Source organism: Aquila chrysaetos, chromosome 4, assembly GCF_900496995.4.
Source record: "Aquila chrysaetos chrysaetos chromosome 4, bAquChr1.4, whole genome shotgun sequence".
Lineage (NCBI taxonomy): Eukaryota > Metazoa > Chordata > Aves > Accipitriformes > Accipitridae > Aquila > Aquila chrysaetos.
Genome location: NC_044007.1, coordinates 22,150,255 through 22,172,107, shown reverse-complemented (window position 1 = coordinate 22,172,107; position 21,853 = coordinate 22,150,255). Strand labels below are relative to the sequence as shown.

The following is a 21,853-nucleotide window of genomic DNA, read 5'->3' as shown; positions in this document are numbered from 1 at the left end:
ATTTTGGGCCTTCAACTTACTGACATAATCATAGTCAGAAATATCTGAATAAAATATTTTTCATCCTATAAATAAAAGCTTTTGATTGCATCTGAGCACCAAAAGATTATCATTATTTGGTAATTTTACATAGATAAAAAAGCAATATTTATCAGAACTTTATTGTATGTTTGGTTATACATCTACAATTTTTATTTAAAGAACATTGTAAAAAATGCTTAAGTGCTACTATTTATAAAATATTTTTATTTATAATTACAGGTTCTAGTTCATTTGAATCTCAAAAAATGGACCGACCTTCTATTTCAGTGACTTCTCCTATGAGTCCTGGCATGTTAAGGGATGTTCCACAGTTCTTGTCTGGACAACTTTCAGTATGTAAACATTTCATTGATATTAATGTTGTGCTTTTTGCAGCATATACAACTCTCACTGCAGAGGGCAAGCTACTTCTAACATAAATTTCTTGTTAAACGAGCTAAATTTTTTGATTAATGCTATGTATCTCAGTGTAGGCAGGGCCATAGTTTCATAAGGACATTCCATTTTATTAGCTTTTGGAAATTTTATATATGATGAATTAGAGACATATATATATATATATATATATATATATATATATGTATATTTATCTAGTAACCTAGACTGGTAGAGTCAAATTTTCAGAAAGGTCTAATCTTGGCCTCCAGTTATGTTTGTGCTGTTGAGTATATACACTTTTTCAGCTGTAACACTTACACGTACAGTTGGTAGATTTTATTACCTGTGTGCTTGGACATTAATATTGCTTATTTCTTATGCACTAGCTTTCATATATACCTTTCCCCAGATATCCTTTTGATTGTTCACTAATGTATTCTTTGTACCAGTGTTATTCACTTTTGTTCTTCATTCTCATTGAGAACAAAGTTCATTGCATGAATGTTTTCTTTAAAAGGGTAATTTTTTGTTCTAAACTGAAGAACTTCGGTTTTGTACACCTTTCTGTGTCATTTACAACTCCAAAGTGTGATTTTTCAAAAGTGCTCAGTTGTGGCCTGGTACACATTGAAAAGGAAAAGAAAATGGAATGGAAGCAGTGCAAAACTGGTGTTAAACAAGTTTGAAAATGTCACATTCGTATTTCTTCCAAGTTGTTTATGTTAAGATAATGAGTGCGCTATAAAAATCCGCATAAAATCTAAGCAGGCTGTTTATAAGTCTCACAGAAATGGTTTATGGTATTGATAGAGGAGGGGAAGAAATATTTTTCTGTCTGTTCAGCAGCCGTGTTGGGTCCATTTTGCAATGCATGAGACATTATTTGATTTGCTCATCAGATCAGCCATCTACAATATATAATTTTTAATTTTCTGTAACTGTTGTACTTAACTGCTTTGAAAGACTCAATCCTTTGGATAAATGGAAACTAGAAATCTTGACTGTAGAGTGCAGAACACTTTGCACAAAATACAATGACAAGGGAACATGAACATGAACTGTCAAATACACAGACCAAGGTTTCTAAAAACCAATTTAGTTTTACAAGACAGCAAAAACTGTTGATAGTGGAAACAGTGGGGGAAGGAAATCTGTTTTGGCTAAATCTCATAAAAGATTAGGCTGTCAAAAAGTTTTGGTTCCTAGCTCCCAGCATGAAATTCAAGATCCAGAGTTAGCTGCTCAGACATCCAGTGCACAGACACTGCGGAATGATGGTCCAAATAGGAACCACACAGAACTGACTTTCACACTTTCTGACTTTCAAAACCAAAATCTTCAGGAGTTTAAGATTAGGATTTATTAGTAAAGTCAGTTAGTCTGTTGATTTTGTGGTTTGATGGGATACTGCAGTTTGAGGTGCATAAGAATAGTATCAGGAGATTTGGAGGTATATTCTAATTTATTAACAATAACAGAATTCACAAGGTTTTATATCTCAGAATGGCATATAAATGCAGTGTTTAACTCAAGAAGGCATCATTCCTTTTTTTTTTTTTTTTTTTGCTTGCTTCAAGATATAAATGCCTTTATTAATAAATTTATAGCATTTCTTTCCATCTAAGGAAACCAAATAATGTTAGGACACATTTAAAGATCTTTCCTACATTTGTCCTCTTTGTACTCCCTTATGTACTGTTTGCAATTATATACAATACTCTCTACTACACAATATCCTTGTTTCCCTCAGAGAGCAGCTGATATCTGAGAACACATAGCTCCGGTTGACTGACACTGAAGTCAGAAATGCTCTGTAACCTCCTAAATTAAAGCCTCACTGTCTCAATATAGACACCTAACATTAGTAGACAGTTTGACAATTTGGACACTTATCTTAACTCACCAGCTAAAGAAAAGTTGGAAATAGCTGTATTTCATGTTAATCATGTTAATGGCACAACCCAGCTCCTGCTGCTGTGGGCTCAAGGCTTTGGGAGGCTAGTACTAAACATTTTGCTTTGCGATGAAGGGTGGCTGTCATAATGTCTGAAGATGGTGTAGATACATAGCAATGTGGCACCTAACTGGGCACATTGAAATGTGTAGACTAAAGTATATTTTGAGAAAAAGATGACTTTAAGAGAATTGAAGTATGCTACAGGAACAGTTTTTTCAAAACAGTGTATATCTGTAGTTTCTTTCTGATCTGATATTTTAAGTTAGTTTTGGAAAAATCACAAATTTTTTTACTTTTCAAATTTGGGGGTTTATGTGCCTTGAAGGTAGTGCAATGAGTAGTTTTTCCTTCACTTTTAAAAATTCTAGTTTCTCATTTTATAATCTTAAAAAGTTTTGAAACTTTGGAAGAGTTAGTGAAAAAAGCAACTCGTTGTAGAGTTGGAGATGTTTTGAAAAATTAGAACGGACTATGAGATTTTCTAATTTTGGGCCTTTAGCAAAGGTGAAGTAATAGGGAAGAATTGAATTTTAAAAGTCTCCTGAAGTTCCAAAAACTATTTTAGTTTGAACACTACAAAATGGATGAGCTTCAGTATTTTGGTTTTCCACTATTTTAATCAGCTCCTTTCTGACAGAACAGTTCATGGAACACTCCTTCGTTCCAAATAGCCGAATAAGACCTAAATGGAATGAAATACTAAATTCCGAATGTAGTTGGGAATGTGGTCTTTATGGTGAGAGCCTAGGCAGGAGAATAACTGCAGAGCCTTGGCAGTAGGTGGGGACAGGATGCTGTTCTTTGTGGAAGTGGTGGGTCAGTTGACTTTCTGGGCAATGGTGGCTGAGTTCAGACAGGTGTGATGAATCTGAGGAAACACATGATAGGCAAGATTTTGGAAGTGTTCTCTGTATTTTCTGTACTTTTGGACAATACCATGTGGTCCTGATGGGCTGTTGTTAGGGCAGCTGTGGTTAATAGGCTGTGAAATACAAGAGTTGTGGGTAGAAGTGGAAATACCTACAGTTCAGGTGGAGGTCTGAAGTATTTGAATAAATACTTGGATATATGCATCCTTATTCAGACAGTGCTACATATACTTCAAGGGTTTTTATATTAATACTGTTTTAGAATGTATTTATTTATGTTCAGTACGGTTTTAGCCAGTTTAGCTGCAGTGATGCCTCTATATTATTCAGGGATGTCTTTGTCTGTTCAATCTTCTGTGTTTTCCTCTGTATTGGCATTAGTCTGTGTACCAGTTTTCTTCTGTTGAGGTTACAGTGACACTCCAGAGCTGGCTAATAGGATTTCCCATGAAGCAAACCATCTCACATAGTTGGGAAATCTTTCCATTAATGATTATTCTGCCCAAATACATATTTAATTGAACAAATTATGCACAGCTACAATAAACTATTGTGTAGTTATAATTTACTAATATATATAAATAATTTATTTGTATTCTGTGCAGTTTATTTTATGGCATTTTTGATCCACATTGTTCTTTCAGGGGAGTATCTGACTGTTATTGCAATTATTGTTTTATTATTATTTGCTTTGTCTGGTTCCTGTTTCTGTGTTTTTTCACTGATTTCTTTTTCCTTTAACATAATTTTTAAAAAGTCAGTATTCTTTGCGTATTGGTGCTCTTTGCTTCATTACTGCATTCTGGCTACCTTTTTAATACTGCATGAAAACTATAACTTGGAATGCTTTTGCAATAGTTAGGTTTAGAGACTGATAACATGACTAGAAGACTGCGTAAATGGATACCGGTATAAAATTACAATATTTCATTTTTGTACTGGTGGAAATTCTAAGAGAAAAGGGATGTAATTTTAAAAATTAATCTAGTTCCTTGTACAGCTGAACCACAGAACAACTTCAGTAGATTTTCCATACATATTCAGTTTATAAAGCAATAAAAATACAGGTATATTAATTGTAGTTGTAATATCTGTAGCATATTAGAAAGCGGATATTGTACATTGTGAAGGACATAATATGTCAGCATATTGGGGGGATGAGGTCAAGTATGAGACATGCTCCCCTTCCCCCTTTCACCTTTTCCTTTTCCCCTTTCTTTTCTCCCCTTTCTACCTCAAGTAAAGTTCTAGGTAGCACACACAAGGTGCTTATTACCCTCCATTTCCCAAGGCAGAATATGGCAGGTGAGGGTCCTTGGTGCATGGTTGGAGATATTCTATCCCTCTTAGGATTGTGATATTCTGGAATATCTGTATTTCTCTTGTAATACAGAGCAGAAGGAATGTGAAAATCTGCTTTTATTGTATGTGAGTAGGTCACCCATACATTGGGCTATGCAGTACTGCCTGTGCAGAGCGGGAGGCAGTGTGCAGCTGCTGCACCTCGCAGAGCACAGGAGCACATCAGAGAAAACCCGTCATCCAGACTGTGAAATTTTCTTATATATCCTCTTGCTTTGGTGTGAGAACAGATTACTTCACACATTTTATAGAACAGATTTCTCCAGCATCTGTGCATGCCAAGTAAGCAAGGAGGGTGGCAGAGGCATCATCACACTGCCTATCTCCATACTTTGGGTACATTTCTTATGGAAGTGAATATCGAGTAGTAGCTTATTTCCATCACTTCGAAATAGATCACTAATCTCAGGAAAACTGAGCAGGGAGGTGAAGGAGATTCAAATCCATCAGATTGCTGTGGTTGTTGTGACCTACTCCCATGCTTTTGTTCTCCCACTCTCTGGCCCTCTGAGGTATCAACATATGCTCCTGTTCCTGTCCATTCCCCATACTCAGTACCCATTCTGTGCCACTCCATTAGCTGTTGCCCTAAGCTGAAGATGGAGAGTGGTTGGTTGGAGTTTGTAGCTAGTCCAGGAACTTAGGAGTGTTGCCTGTACTGATGTAGTGCTGATGTAGCCACTGGAATCCACAAGGCTGTATGGGGTCTGAAGTGTTATATCACAAAAATAAGAGTTATAAATGCATCTATGTGTGCAATGCAACTACTAAGTTTGCTAAATGCTCCAGATCCCATTTCATGCAAGGGTTTTCTGTATATACCATATGTCATTTCTGTCATGATTACTGGAGAATTGAAATACATCAATTGTACCTTCCCCCCTGTAATGCTAATACCAGATAGCACTAACTTTCTCTTAATCATTTTTTAAGTATTTAGGAGGGCTTTTTGTAGTAATGCCTCTTACTTTACTTGCTGTACTCTAGAAGGCAACCAAAGCTGTCAGTGCATGAACTGTACTTGTTTCTCTCTCTGAATATGCATCTACAATCTTCCTGAAAGGGATGATCAAGCTGAACTTATGTTTCCTACCCCACTTTTAAATCACACTTTGCTGACCTGCTCCTTTTGTTAATGTTATTTCTAAATCTATTGCAAATGTTATCTGTAGACCTGCAAAGTGAAATCCTTGCTCCTGGGGAATCAGTGGCAAAATTCCTGCTGACTTCCCTAAGGCCAGAATTTCCATCACAGGGTTTTGGTATGATTTGGTAACAGATTTGCAGATTTAATTTATGCATTGCATTAAAATACTTTGTGTTAGATGAATATGTTGTTGGTGTAAAGCTGTGTTTAAAGTAATAGTTGTGTGTCTTTGTTTTTACTTTTGGTCTTTTAGTTTCCAGCGTGTTGTCCTTTTTGGTTTTGTTTTATTGCTTTTTCTTTAATTTTGCTTACCAGAGCCAAAGCCTTAGTAGAAGAACAACGCCTTTTGTTCCTAGGGTTCAGGTAAAGACTTCGTCTGCCTGACAGAAACTAAAGTTGTGGTTTTTTCTTTTGTTTGTTATGGAAAATGCATAGTAGGAAAACGTTACATTATAGTCCGTTTTCCCATGTTTTTAGTGTGTTGCTTTAAACCATATTAACAAGTTCCATGTCATCTTGTGAGCAGCTTGTAAAATTCTGCATGAGGGTTAAAATACTAAATTAAAATTTAAAGAGACAACTAGTTTTAGTTTGCTGTTTACCCAATATTAAACTTATACAGGTTTCAATAGTGATGATGGCTATGCATCCCACATACAAAATGTGTGTACTGTTTAAGCAATAAATAATCTTGTGCTTGAGGTCATTATATAAAGATGAATGTCTCTTTAAATCATTCATTATCATTACTTAACACATCCTTTTTTGCATTTTCCAAGTAATAGTAGCGCCTTGAGTGGAAGACAGGCAAAAAATTTGTACCTTGTTTAAAGAAACAAATTTCCTTTGTATGAAACTTGGTTCTTGCATTTTAAAAGTACATCAAAATAATCAAAACGCTATTTAAATAAAAAATGAATTCTTCCATTGTGTTACTGAATTTATTTAGCTTTGGTAATCTGTTTAGGTACAAGTTGTTTGCCTTTTTTCATTAGGAAACTCCTAAGGTACTGTAGATTAATGCAAAACTAGGTTTTACTAATACGTTACAATGCTTATCTTTCTTTGCTGCATGTTTTTCAGTTTTTTTGTAAATACAATATTATCTGCTTTTCTTACAAAATATCTTTATGAAGTTGTCAATCTTTTGTGTGGGAGCTGTATAAATGTTTCTCTCGTTTGATCAAGTGCTCAAAGAAAGATGTAAAGGATGATCTAAATGATCAGAATAAGATGACTAAATTTCATATTGAAATGGAAAAAAGATCATATATATATATTTATAAAGGAATTCTAAATAAGACTGTAGGAAATGGTTTAGTTATGACTCATATTTGATAAAGTACAATTTTTTTCACAATATATTATTTCCTGAAAATAGTCCTTACAACTGCTTAAATGTAAATTCAAAATAAAAAAATCTAAGAAAAAAATTGAGATTAAAAAAGTAATGTCTTGATAGTATTGTTTTAGGTTAACATATCATTATGTGCTACTGACATAAACTGTCTCTGTATTAAAAACTTAAAACATTCTTTAGCATGATTAAGAAAGCTGGCTTCTGCTCATGGTAGTGAAATCAGAGGGGTACAAATTCAATCACAAGTTGTTAAGTAGTTCATAAAGGTAAATACTGTACAAGACAGAAGTAGTCTTTTAATATTTATTTTCTTTTTAGAGATGTGCAAAATAAATTAAGAAATTATATGACAATTGATTGTTCAATTTAAAAAAGAAATGTATGCCTGAAACCTGCATGTTTCACGGAATGTTGTAATGTAGAAGTAACATGTAGTAGTTCCATATTTTAATCACATTATATAAAATAAAGAAATAGATGTAAAAATTGTCAGTTCTACTTAGACTAATATCCTGTAACAAAAAAAAAAAATTTTACTTTGATCAAACAATTATGGTAGTCATTTAAGAAAATAAAACAAGTGTGATGCTTAATAGAGAATATCCAGCAAGAGGTGAAAGTGTATGAGGCTTACTCTCTCACCTCTGACTGGATTATTTTTGATATTGTAGGTAAGAATCATCTTTAGCTGCAATTTTGTTTCTGCATAATGTCTGTGGAGTCATTGTGGACCTCTCTCACAGTTTTTTGCAGAGCTCAGTAACAGTCAAAGCTAAACATAGTGTTTGTGACGAGTTCCTGAAGAGCTCAAACTTAGGACCTTGGCAACATCTTTACAACTAGACTGAAACAAAGAGTCACTGATCTGCCCACTTTTAGTAGGGATGGTAGATAGTTTAACATGGATTAATTTAAGATCTATTTACAATTCAGGCTGCAGAGAACAGAAATTCTCCAGTGATCTTTAAAACAAGTCTGTTAGAAGCAGTCCAGCAGCAGTGCAGAACTCTGGTTACTTTTTGGCATGAGAAATTAGCTAACTCAGAGCTCTGAGCTGTTGTTGATGGTTGTCAGGAAGTATACGTTACATTGTGGGCTGTGGTATAGCTGTGTCTGTAGAATTCCCTACAAGAATTAGGATCTCCAAACATTCTGTTTATACCTATTTGTTACATTGCTCTCAACAGGAAATGCACATCTGTATTCTTGCTTGCATCTTCTTTGCTTGTTAGTCTGAAACTGATCCTGGTGATAAATGTCCCAGATTCTGGCACAAGTTCCTCTTCCACACCTCTCTCTGTGTCATTCCATTCATTTTCTAGCTCTTGTACCACTGGATGATTTAAACCCCATCATCATTATTATTTTATTGGGAAGAAAACCACTCAATTTCCTTTTTTCCCTACCATGCACCCTTCTCCTGAACTTTTACTAATTCTACAGTACTTGGAAAAATGCATATTTATTTCCTTAACTTTTAGATCCAGTTTAGCATACCAGCAAATTTCTAACTTACAGAGTGACGCTTTGCGATATCTTTGTAGGAAATTATCTGTTCTTAAATTTGTGTTTTCCATGCAGTATCTCTTGTTTACTTGGTGGAGCCTCCTTTTGAGCCAGAGTTGCCATGAAACCACTGGTTTTTTTCTAATTTCAAAAATTTCAGACATCCTTTTTGCTTTAATACAGAACATCAATATATTTGATCATGTATAAAGATATACGCATGCGCCTATTTGGCATTATTGAAATAAAGATAAAGCCACTAAAAAAGAAATTTTTAAAAGAAATCTAGATTAGGGCAGCCTAAATACCTCCGTAATTTTCTGGCCTTCATATCCTAGAGGCTATTCAATTTGACAGCCTTTTCTTGTATTTTTTCCAGCATATCAGACAGCAACTGAAGCAGACAGCAATAATAGTTTGGTTTAGCAACCCTCAGTAGTCAGGATTTGTTAGAGGTATGTTTAACAACATGCAAAGCTCACCTCACTATACCGAAGACATCACCACCTCAGGGCAGTTTCTGCATCTACATAAGCTTAAGTCCAAATAAAATGTTTGGTGTAGGCATTTTTTAAAATAAACTGAGAAATTTTGTTTGTTTGTTTTTGCAACAAAAGATACTGCTGGTGTACCTCTTGTTTCAGAATAATGCAAGAAAGAAAAGTAGTATCTTAGTTTCAAATTATTATACTAATAAACATCTCTGTAGGTTATGTGAAAAATTATAATGAACAACAGAAGAACAAAAATGCCTGACCAGCTGTCTTTCAAACCCAGTGATATTTGAGTAGGCTGTGGTGGTAGAAATTAAGCTGCAGGGCAGACAGTCTCTCCCAGTGGCACAAGTTTTATCTCTTTTCCATGAGATTCATGAAGCAACCCTTATATAACAAAGAAATAAAGCATAGCATAGAATTAAAAACTTCAAATATTCTGTTTTTAAATCTAAAGTTATCACTTAAGATATAGTATGCCTGTATGTGCTGTGCACAAAACCATGTTAGAATTGCATAGTTAAGCAAAGAGTCAAACGTTCATGAGATAGGAATATAGGAAGTGGCAATAATGATATTATCTAGATTTTCTTAACTGATTTCCCTTATGCATATGTATTAGACTATAGGTCCTAATTACATGATTACTTCTTTTCTAGAACTCTGACCTCAGTTAGCACTCTGAATAAAATTTCTAGTTAAAATGAGATATAAAAGAAAAAGGATGAAATCTAGTAAACCGAATTTATGTCCTGAATTTATATAACTTAACTTATGCTAGCTTCAAGTAAGTCTGAGGTACCTTGGGAAGGAGCTTAGACTTGTACAGTTGAAGGAAAGAACTAAATACCTCAATATCTGCAGTGAGTGATCCAGCCCAAATAAAGGACACCTATCCTCATTAACTCTATTTGAAATTTAGGCTACTTCAGTGGGTGACTTAATTCTCCAGAGGGAGGCATCTTCTTCTGAGGCTACAGAGGATCAAACAGGAATACTAGATACCTGCATTCTCATTTCTCAGAATGCAACACCAGCAGTCAGCTTTTAAATACTGTTCTATGTGTAGGAGGCTCATTCCAGAAACGGGACATCTGTGGGTTAAGCCCTGTTTAGACTGAAGTGATTGAACCAGTCTCTCAGAAAAGTGCCTTTATCATCAAACTATTGTACATCCCTTTCTTCTCTGGAGTATGAAGTCTCATCTGAAGCTGAGATACTGTGTGGCTGGGAATATAAGTGTGTGGTGATAGCAAAGAAAGCTTAATTTTGGTGTAGCAGATTCCAGACCTGCTACCCAGAATGTGTATTGATATTGTATTAGACCACTATTGGTTAAAAACCAGAAAGAATCCTACAAAACTGGGACCAGACCCTCATCTCTGTTTCCCCCTGATGACTACCTTCATTACCTGACTGCATAAGAGTTCTTGTTTCTTGCGCTCTGCATGGCAGGTATTCTTCTGGAAGCCTGTCTCAAGGAGTGCAGCAGATGAATTCTATGGAAAACAAACCATCTCACAATTCCATGACGCATTGAATGTAGATGCCTGTTTGCCTGAATGTAGGTTGCAATGTAAATTTAGTCAAGAATTAGGTGCACATCTGCCTAGGGAAGGAGCCTAGGCAAGGAAAGTATATGAGCATGTGTGTGGCAAGTAAGTTACCAGGACTTCAACACTAAGTTGAAAGATCTTTAGAAAGCATTCAGGTTGGATCACTTTCTAAGTGATTTTAGGTACCTACATCCTAAATTATCTAGGTAGACAAAGTCCTATTCAAGAAGTTTTTTACAGGTGTTAGCCTCCACATTAGCATCAGCCAGGATGGTTTTCCTGTGGTGTATTTTATGTGTTGTAATTTTAGCTTTCCCTTTCCTTCATTTAGATCAGGATTGAATCATCACAGTTTCTTAAATGTTCTAAGCTTTTAAAAGGGCCATTCCTGCATGTGTAAAAAACTGCTGAATGGAGGGTTTGTAGACTCTGGTCTGTTAGTCAGCTGCTTAAGTCTTTCAGTGCTGAGAATCACACCCGTGTATTCTTGTGGGACTTTCACCCTATGGATTGAATAATTCAATGTTTTTCACTTTTTGGTGTTAGGAATCTTTTCTGCATACAACTCAACAAAGCTATAAAAGAAAAAATCATTTCCTCATCAACTTTCCTGTTATACATGTGCCATCCCATGTTTATTTCACAACATAAAAAATATATAGTATTCTATGAGGTGTGGTAGGATTGTCTTGCATTTACTGATTAAGAATTGAGAAACTGTGATCAGAGTCTGAGACAACCAGGTTCTACCCAGGCATAATACGCACCACAGACTTCAGTTCCAATGCTTTACTTAGCACTACAAATCAGGCGCCAGGGTCTCATACCAGGCTTCCAGACAATGAAGAACTTTCAATTTGTAAATACCTTTTGAAATGTTTTAAGGGATCCACCCCTTGATACACAAGAGCTCTGGGAAAGAGGAAGGGCTGGAATCCTTTCCTCTTGGACTGCACCTGGCTGTCTTAAATGGCTGTCCTTTCTCTCCCTGTGAATAGAAAAGAACAGGTTATTGTAGGAAAATACCATACTATCCAAATATTGTCATAATATTTATGCACAGGAGAGTCAGAATTAGATCAGTCCTATTCCCAAACTAATTTTCCATGTTCAGTATGCTAGTCTAACTCCTTGTTTCTCATTTTCCTTTCCAATTTCCTGTCTTGACTTCTTGTCAGATTTTCTTTCATCCCAATCTCTCTGTGCAACATGTTTTGCGCCAGTTACAGAATGGCTGGTTCTTTTGTCACTTCATTCTGTTTCTCTCATTCAGTCTCTTTTTGCCCGTCTGTTCTTCTATGGTCCCTGACATTAGTGGCTTCATTCTTCCTGTTTCACCAAGCAGCATCCTGTATCCTTTACTTTCCCAGTAATTCTAAAGCAGTTTCTGATTTGTCCCTTCTTCCTTCTTCTAACCCCATGAGAATGCAATCCCATCCTCCTCTCCATGGGGCTCTTTGTCCATTCTCTCACTGCCAGTTTCTTCCTTTCTTCTCTTTGCATCCAAGTCAAATGACTTCTTGGGTTACAAGTGCCTGTGCTATATATATTGGAGTGCTAGCAGTGTGTACACAGGAAAGAGAGAGAACTGTCTAGTCATAATTCTGCCTCCTGACCTTTCCTGTAACAAGCTGAATTATGGGGAAAATATGCCCATTGTGTACAAGTTTTTCCAATTTTTTTCAGACCATCAAGAGAAAAGTAGAAGGTATAAGTCAATACAAATTTCAAGTTCTTGTTCCAAAACACAGATGTTAGAGCATCTCAAAGAAATTATGTCAGATGATTTAACTTTCTGCTTAGACTCATTCTCCAAATATTTTGACTGAAGTTTTCCTGCAAAAATTCAGTCTGAAACAAATATAGTGACGAAGTATTCAGCCTAAATATGAACACATAATTCTGGTTATATTTTTGGCACCCATGTCTAGATTATCTCACTTTCACTCAGTCACAGTTTGTGATAGTGTCTGGATCACAAATATATTGCATTCTGCTTAAGCAAGGGTAATTTTTCCCAAAAAAGCAGATGAAGAACACTGTCTTCAGTGCTACTACCCTTGGGGTGTGGGACTAGCCAAGTCTGTCCTTTGCCCAAGGACTCCCAAGGAAGCCTGTGGGTGGATACATTTACTGTCAGAGAACATTTAAGTTGATTTGCACTTCAGAGGTCATTAAAGCTTTGCTTTGGATTCATACAGTTGGTGCAAAGCTTTCTACTTGTGTTCTGTAGCTGGATGAAGATACTAGCAGTCCAGATAATTCTCAGTTTAGAAAAAATGCTGACAAAGCCCCTTGCTTTGCAGTAATGTAGGAAGAGCATCTAGAACTCTCTTAAATCTGACTGATTAAGGATAATTTCTTTCACACAGTTTTCTGTGTTGGTGGCCACAGAGGCCTTTAACTGTTGGTACCAGAAACCAATAAAGTCAGTAGTAGGGCCAACAACAGGATAATAGAGGACAGGTATCCTCCCCTTTTTAACATCCATTCAAACACTGCTGGTTGGTGGCTACAAGAGTTGCAAGATCTAAAGTAATGGAGAAGGAAGAAGTACACTGCCACCATTGATTGACTTGGAGTGTCTTAGTGTAATCTCACTTACTGAAGTATTAGGAATGGCAGAAAGCTGAATCAGCCTCTTGTTGGTGGGTCAAAGGTCTTGAGAATTGCATCAAGAACTTTCTTTAACTGACTGAAATGCTGAAGATGAGGAGCTATGACAGCAGATGGAGATCCTGTCTCTGAAATGATGTGAGATGGGCTCCACAGAAAGTGCATCTTCCCCTGGTTATGTTTACCTTAGCTAGGGTATATTCATGTCTAAAGGTGCACTGCTTGGTCAGGTGTGGAGCTGGGCATTATCCTCTCTGATTTCCTTAAGTTCAGGCAGGGTCAGTGTTTCCTTTAAATGTCCTAGTTTGTCCTCTGTCTCAGGCAAACTCCCCATGAAGAGCGCCTCCTCTGTCAGCTATAGTTAATGATACTGCAGTGGTACCACCATGTAATGACTCCCTGGCTATTTGGAAAGCTTTGTTTTGTCCTAACTGCACCATTTCCCCCTTCCACAGTGACTGCTCTAAAGTAGGTATATCCTCTCCTTGAATAACGTATTTGCAGCTATAGTATTCAAACTGAAGTAGCTAAATAGCAGCTTCTAATGAGTGTAGTAAAAAAGGATAGCAGACCAAGTCTAAGACTGATTTATAATAATTTCTACAGATAGTAGAAAGAGTAATAGTAGGTTTTGCCTTGTTGTTGCTGAGTTGGACTGTGAAGAGGGCTGGACTACTGAGCCTTTCTCTCTTACAGTTTCTGGAGGGCTTATATGATTTCAGCATGCGTCCCTGCATCTTGAAAAACATTTAGAGGTTTGAAATATTTATGGTCTTTTCCCATAGTCTTTCCAGCACAACAGGACATGAAAAATTCATTTGCTCATTGTCCATAGACTCCTTAGAAATGTATATATATGAATACCATACATCAGTAATGCAAGTAATACAATATCACTGCCAAGAAAGAATAATCCTAACCAAAACACCATGTGAAAAACAATTAGTATGAAATAATGTACTTTGTACAGGCTTTTTATAAAAGAGTAATTCCTGGTACATACTGAAGCTATTATAGTATTAATTTATTTTTATGCTTTGTTATAAATACAAAGTATAACATATTTTCTGTTTAAGTAAACAATATAAATAGAAGCTTATGAGCAAAATTAATTTTAAGGATTAATATGCTACTTTGTTGTAGAAATGAGTTCACTAATTAATATTTTCTCATTACAGATAAAACTGTGGTATGACAAGGTTGGTCATCAGTTAATAGTGACAATATTGGGAGCAAAGGATCTTCCTTCAAGGGAAGATGGGAGGCCAAGGAATCCTTATGTTAAAATTTACTTTCTTCCAGACAGAAGGTAGGGTGAACACAAAGACAAGGAACATATGAGTAAGAATTAATCTGATGCTCAGATGGTACACACAGCTGAATTTACTGGTCATACGGAAAAATCTTAGTTTGGTGTTTCTTTATTGAACATGCTACAAAACGGCAATGTGTCTTTGAAGACTAAACACAAACTCACTTCCACCGGATATTTTATTAAATACTGAATAGAAAAAGAAAGGTAAACATATGTCATTGCGTGGTGATCTGTTATTTGCAAAGAATGCTGTTAGTGTTTTATAATGCCCTTATTTCCTATGACAGTTATTTCTGTCTAGCGCAAAGAAAATGCTACAAAGTTAGGTTCATGAATTTCTGGACTGATCAGTCCAGCATTTTGGTTTGCCCCAACTTTACACAACAAAGCAGGAACAGGTTTGGCGTTTGAGACCCATAGATTTCATATCACAGTATAAGTGAGTTAAGGCTGAAGGGGACTCAGTTGAGATTTCCCAAATGTACCTTGAAAACTTCCCCTACAGCACAGGACTGGTATTAATCTGGACTGGCCTTATATATGCATTTAGGGAAAACTTAACTGTGGTAGGGACCCTTATTCCTGAATAGCTCCTTAATTTTTTAGTCCATGATTTTCTGCCATTTCAACTTAGGCAGTGGGAGGAACAGCGAAGGGGACAATGTGTTCCCCAGTTGATTTTTTTATTGGTGTTTCCTCAGATTGTGTCAGTAGGGGAACATGTTTAGCTTTATTTTGTAGTGTATCAACCAAATAATGCAAAGATTTAACCTGACTCGGTATATATAGATTGACCAGTGGATTGCTGGATCTGTAAGAATAGGATGTAACTTCATAGTTTATATTTTTACATCCTTTGCCTTTCCTAATAGCTAAACTGGGAAGATGCTAACTACCTCCAGTACCAATTGACTTCAGAGGAATTAAAGCTATTCAGTTTTGGAAGACAGTGCTTTTCCACTTTCATTGTATATCATATGTTGACAAGAAAATTTTCTGTGACTGCATAATATGCTGTATCATTGATGACAAAAATTTTTGGATGGATTTTCTTCGACTCACCAATATTTGAACTGTTGGACTAGATTCTTAGTTTATTCAAAGTGCTTTAGTGTGTTTGGAGATGCTGAAGCTGCGCTAAACTGAGAATCAGGTCTGCTTAAATTATCTTATCTGCTTTTTCAGGATAAAGCTACCAAAAATGTCTGTGTTCAGAATGCTTCACAATGTAAGCTGTAATAACTAAAAATACATAGAAGGAAAATATTTAATTAAATACTTTCAAGAATGCAGATACAAAAAGTTACATAACATAAAAGTTTATTATGCTATACTGGTGTTTTCCATTTATGTGAAGTATTCAGAACTTTTTCTTTAATTATTTTATGTGTTTTCTATCACTTATGTAAGAATCAGCAATTTGTCTTACTGAATTGTGTTTTTTTTCTGACGTGCAAATTCATTTTCGTTTCCTTAGAGGTAAAAGCTAAGTAAGCAACAATATATGTCTTGTGTAGTAGAGGGAAAGGTGCTAGAGGTAAAATACACTTAAATAAGTCAAGCGTTTAATTAGATTAAGCTACTGAACTCTCTTTCATTAAACAAATTTCACTGGAAAAGCTTGTCCAAAGTAACTTATTTCAGTTCTCAAGGGCAAACAAATCTTTAGTGTAATAGAAATAATACATTATTTGTTTTAACAATGTGTCTAAAAATATTATTTCTTAGTTAATATTTTGATCCAGCTTCTAAGTAACAGTTTGGAAATACAATAACTATATTACAGTTGCAAGTATTAGCAAACAGACAGTATCTGCATTGCCATATTAAAAAATCCACATAAATTAGTACCACAGGTGCATCATGCAGCAATCAGCAGGTTTAAAATTAAGCATTGTTATGAGAACTCTCGTCAGTATTCTCAGTAGAAGGAGCGTGGGCGTTTTCCAGCGGCACTTGTTTCCATCAGAAAATACTAATTCTTTCAAGCAGAAATATTCTGCAGAACACATTGCTTTCAACACCACCCTGGAGCCAGAGCCAGGAGTTCCATGGTAGCCTTGCATGGAGACCTCACAGGGCTCCGAAACGTAAGGCCAACCTCGTAGTGGAGATCCAGCTTCAACCTGGGCAGTTCCTTGGGGTGACCCAAAAGGATTTGGGGAGCTGTTTTGAGAACACTGTTTCTTCCAGTGTTGCTGGAAAAAGGCATGTAACACATTCTCAGGGCTTCTGGTTTCCCAGCTGTGGAGCCCTTAGTCAGGAAAACCCTGCAGAGAAGGCCCCGCGCTGCCTGCAGCTCCCTGACCATTCCTTCGTGTGGGCCAGCTGCTCCCTCCTGCTCTCCAGTTTAAGAGTCAGCCGCTGTAGGACTGGAAGCTTGAGTGAACCAGCTGGCTTGTTTATCTGAGATGCAGATTTTTGCTATGCTTTATGTTGTCTGCATACGTGTTCTACTGTCAGACTGTGCCTCATGGAAATCCCGTTTACAGAAGTATATTTTGCTTTATAAAATCCTGTTTCCAAAACGAATGTATTAAAACATTTCTGTTTTTTCAGGGAACTTATTAAAATTGGAATTGGCACATGAACCGGAAATCACCTAACTTTAGTTTTTAATATGAAATTATGAATTTTCCTCAATATATGTGCTGAACTTTGTTTTATCATAAAGGACTAATCCTGACATAGGCTATAGTGCCCATAATACTACAAAATGTACTGCTGATTTAAGATTTCCTACTTTCCATGATATACTTATTACAGTATAATGGTCTTTTGAACATTTTTAATATTTAATTGTTTTTTTCAGTGATAAAAATAAAAGAAGAACAAAAACAGTAAAGAAAACATTGGAACCTAAATGGAATCAGACATTCATTTATTCTCCAGTTCATCGGAGAGAGTTTAGAGAACGAATGTTAGAAATTACTCTTTGGGACCAAGCACGAGTTCGAGAGGAAGAAAGTGAATTTTTAGGAGAGGTATACAATTATTGGTAGTTACTATAGAAATACAGTTGCTTACATATTCATGTCAACATACAGTATTTTTGAAAAAATTATTAACTATAGCAAAGCAAAACTGTTTTAAATTGTTGTATTTGTCCTTATTTTGATTAGTAGTAAAAAAGTGATCTTGCACTTATCACATAGTACTGATATGAGATTCTTTCTGTGTTTGTTGTTTTATTAGCAGTATGCACATAGTTTCTCAATTTCTTCTAGAATTGTTTGTTAAAATCCATGTGATCCATAGTTGTATTTTACCAAAATGTTGGCATGTTGCTGACTAACTTGCTACAAGATATTTGAATGCTGTAAAGGTTCTCATAAGGTAATAAAGGTTTTGTGAAAGATTTTTGGTATATTTATTGTTGTGAAAGGCACAGGAACTCCTTTCATATTAAATACAAGATTTTTATAAAACTTCAGACAAAGTCCTTAATAATAAGAGAATAATAGAATAAAATTTATGAACATACCTATTTTAAAATATTCTGTTATGTAATGCCTTCCTACTTTTAACCATTTTTTTCTTTTTTAGATTCTTATTGAGTTAGAGACAGCATTACTAGATGATGAACCTCACTGGTACAAACTTCAAACGCATGATGTCTCTTCATTGCCACTTCCCCATCCCTCACCATATTTGCCACGCAGACAACTCCATGGCGAGAGTCCCACACGGAGGTTACAAAGTAGGTTGTTAGTTTTACGCACTGTGTATAGTTCATTTGAATTAATGTGTAAAGTATATTAAATTCTTGTAGATGGGAAGCTGACAGAATTTGTGTGTGCATTTGTAGCTGTTATGAATTAGGTCATTTATGATTACTGATGAGAGTCTGATGTGCTACAAATAGTAATACTGAACACTGTGCAACACAGCAGTTTTTTCTTAATGAGGCTACCTAGTCCAGATCCTGAGCTTGAACAAATTATCTTGGTCTTTTGCAATATGCTTTTTTTTTTTATCTTGAAGTCCCATCTTCTATATTATGTTTATCATTTCATTGTTTAACCAAAAGTGAATGTGCAGGACTTCTCTCTTTAGCTCATACTTCTTAAAAATAAGGTGACATGTATATAACATCATATGTAGCTAAATTAATACCATGGCCTATTGCCTTGTTTTGATACTATTTTACGTGGTTACATTCACAGATGGAATTTCTCTTAATATTCTATTTTGTAGAGTTTGGTATACTTGATCCACAGTAGTTTGATGTTATCAGTAGATGTTTTGAAAACAGAGTATATACAATATGCTAATAAAACCAGATACATAATACAGTAAAGGGTGAAAATCTGTTTCCTTAATACTTCATTTTTTTTCTAGCTTAACTGTTCAGTACTGTCAGTGATTTAAAGCTATTAACTTTATAAAATATCAGTTGATGCTGATGTAAAAAAAAACAAATCTCAAAAACTATTTCTAATAATTCTTTGGGGTTTTTTGAGTCATTGTATGTGAGTGTGTGTGTGCATATGTTACACGCAAGCTCACAGAAACATATGCGTGTGTAGCCACGCAAACAAGCTTGGATATTTCATATGTTCTATGTGGATTCTCTATTACCTAATTCCTTGTATATAAGTATTTCAAGTAGTTGACAGTTTTTGTGTCTGTGCACTGGATGGTGAGAAGGGTTAAAATGCTCCATATCATAATGTTCTGAGATAGATATATTAACAGAGTTACAGTGCATACCCTTCAAGCTGTAAGTTTATCCTTATCCAGAAAAGGAGGAAAGAAATGATAATGAACAGCTAAGTTCTGTTTCAATTCAGTCCTCTTCTGTCTTCTTAAGTACCATGACTTGTTTCAGTAAAGTTTTAAAATTATTTTTCTTTTATCTTTTCTGCTATCTTGTAACACATTTTAGGAAGTTAAATTTTCCATGTAAAATTACTTTTACAGACCAGCCACACATTTCAGTATCTGCTTGTATGTGAAGTCAGTGAAATTCTGTTTTTCAGGAAATATTCAGTCCTTCAAACAAACCCTGTTTGTTTATAGTAATTCCTGTCTGTGTAGTAAATGACTGCCATAAAGAATGACTAAAACAGTAACTGCTCTATTTTGGAAAAGACTGTAGTAATACTTGACTAAAGATCTGTTCAATGATACTGAATCAAAATTTGAAAGTCAATAAGTTTTTTTTAATACTAACACTAACAAATGCTAACACTAATACTAATACTAATAATGTGCTTAACTGAGCAATCTTATATGCCTGCCTGCAAATGTGGAGGGAAAGACTTATCAAAATTTCTGGTTTGGTGAAACACAAAGATTTGGTGTAGAAGTCCTGCGTTTCAATGAAGATGATTTAGCCTGACTCTTCCCAGAGCAGTACTTTGGCAGCTTGAGGTTCTAAAAACTTCAGCCAAATAAGCAGTGTCAGATATTCACTGTGATTGCTGGAGAATTCACATACTCCTACAATAAATTATGGTATTTGCATTCGTACTGAGATCGGAATCCCATAAAGCAGGATTTTCTCTAGTGTCCTGGGAATATATCTACTTCTTGAATCCTTGTGTGTCATAAATGACTTTCAGTTTAAACAGAGAGTCATAAATGTAACGAACAAGGTCTCGGAATTAAAATCCCTCCTTTTGGGGGACTGAAAAGGCATCCAAATGGAAATTCAGCATCTGGTCAGAGTTCTGCAATGGTAGCAGAATCCATTTAGCAATTAAAAAATACTTTTTTTTTTTTTTTTTTTAATCAGAGTCACACCTCTGAAATGGAAATAAAAGTATTTCTTGGTGTCCAGAGAGGTGCTGGAATATCCTATTGGAGATATCCAGAACTCAGTTGGACAAGGCCATAAGCAATGCAATGTAAGTTGGCCAAGCCTGAAACAGGCTTTGCACCAGATGGCCTCCAAAAAGCCCTTCCCAACCTAAATGTCATCACAAGGGGACTGGTGAAGGGCAGACAGCATATCTTATGACTTTGTCTTCACTAAGTAAAATATTTATAATATGTTATCACCATATAGAAGTCTGGTTCTTTTACTTTTTTTTTGGAGGTTTCAAAAGAATATTAAGTTAAACTTAACATCTTAGTTTCTTGTGTCTGAAGCTCTTTCTCCAGTGGCACATTATGACAATGTGAAAAAAATCTCCAGTATGAAGAGAAGGCATGTCTTGCAAGTTTGTCTATCTTTTTCAAAGCACATCTTAGAACACTTACTGTGCTGTTGCACAGTAGGCTGATTTCAATTTCTGGGGCTGCAAAATCTGAGCAGTTCAGTCCTCCCACCTTTTGTTCATTCTGTGATGCCTCTATATATAGAATTAGTGAGTACAATATGAAGTACTTTATTGCATGCCCCCCAAAATTGTTAGTGTGAGAAATAACAAGAAAGAGATTTTGAATTACAAGGTTGTTTGTTGTTTGTATAAATACACATCTACACATCTAAGCTTTCTTATCTTCATGATTGCCAAGTAGCTATAAATATATATATTTGAAGACAATACTTAAATGTTATTTTCCAACGGTAGTTTAAAAGAACCACCTACACTTACCATTTACCTCTATTCTCTTTTTAATATCACTGAATTGTAACATTCCTGAAGAAGAGCAGACACTCAGCCCTGAAGACTGAACTCCTATATTTACAGAGAGCCAGTAGCAAAGTGCGAGCTTGCCACAGAACCCCATATGCCATTTTTTTAGGAACCTGCTTTCAGAGGCAGTAGCTTAGTTTCTACATGTATTTATCTCTCAATATCTTCGAGTGGGCGTTATGTTGTGGTACAGACTGATCTAAACCAGCTGTCCACATTCTCTTGCCCAGTCCTGTGATCCATACAATCCATTAACTTCCTAGTGATAAAGGATCATTACCATGTTTTTTACTTACAATTTTTTGAAAGACATTTACTTAGAAACTGGAACTAATATAGAACACGGGATTATGACTTACTAGGTGTTTCAGCCAATTATATTTCAGATTTTCATAAACTGACTGTTTTTTATCCAATAAGTATATTTTAAGCTTTTTCTTATGTGAATTGTGAGGTAATGAGTAGGTCTATTTTATTTATTGTGCTGAACTTTTGAAGTGAATTTTTAAAATGGTTTCATTTTCTCTAACATTTGACATAAAATCAGCCATACATTAAGAATTCCAGACAGCATTAACTAGAATTACAGACAAACTGAAGTTCTTTTTATATTGTCTCTAAAAAGAGATTGTAAACAGAAAAATAAAGATAATTTTAAAAAAAG

General features: G+C 35.5%; 1 protein-coding gene across 50 annotated transcripts in view; it reads left to right on the top strand.

Annotated features, from left to right (window-relative positions):
• Positions 1-21,853, top strand: part of RIMS2 (regulating synaptic membrane exocytosis 2) — a 486,153-nt gene that overhangs the window by 268,144 nt on the left and 196,156 nt on the right. For 38 of the 50 annotated variants that reach the window (XM_030011022.2, XM_030011023.2, XM_030011017.2 and 35 more), the window contains 5 exons: positions 262-374; positions 6,071-6,118; positions 14,466-14,596; positions 17,415-17,586; positions 18,149-18,302. In XM_030011022.2, coding sequence (XP_029866882.1) covers positions 262-374; positions 6,071-6,118; positions 14,466-14,596; positions 17,415-17,586; positions 18,149-18,302 — 618 coding nt within the window. The remainder of the gene's footprint in view (positions 1-261; positions 375-6,070; positions 6,119-14,465; positions 14,597-17,414; positions 17,587-18,148; positions 18,303-21,853) is intronic. The other 12 variants (XM_030011020.2, XM_030011018.2, XM_030011033.2 and 9 more) reach the window with 1 other exon arrangement.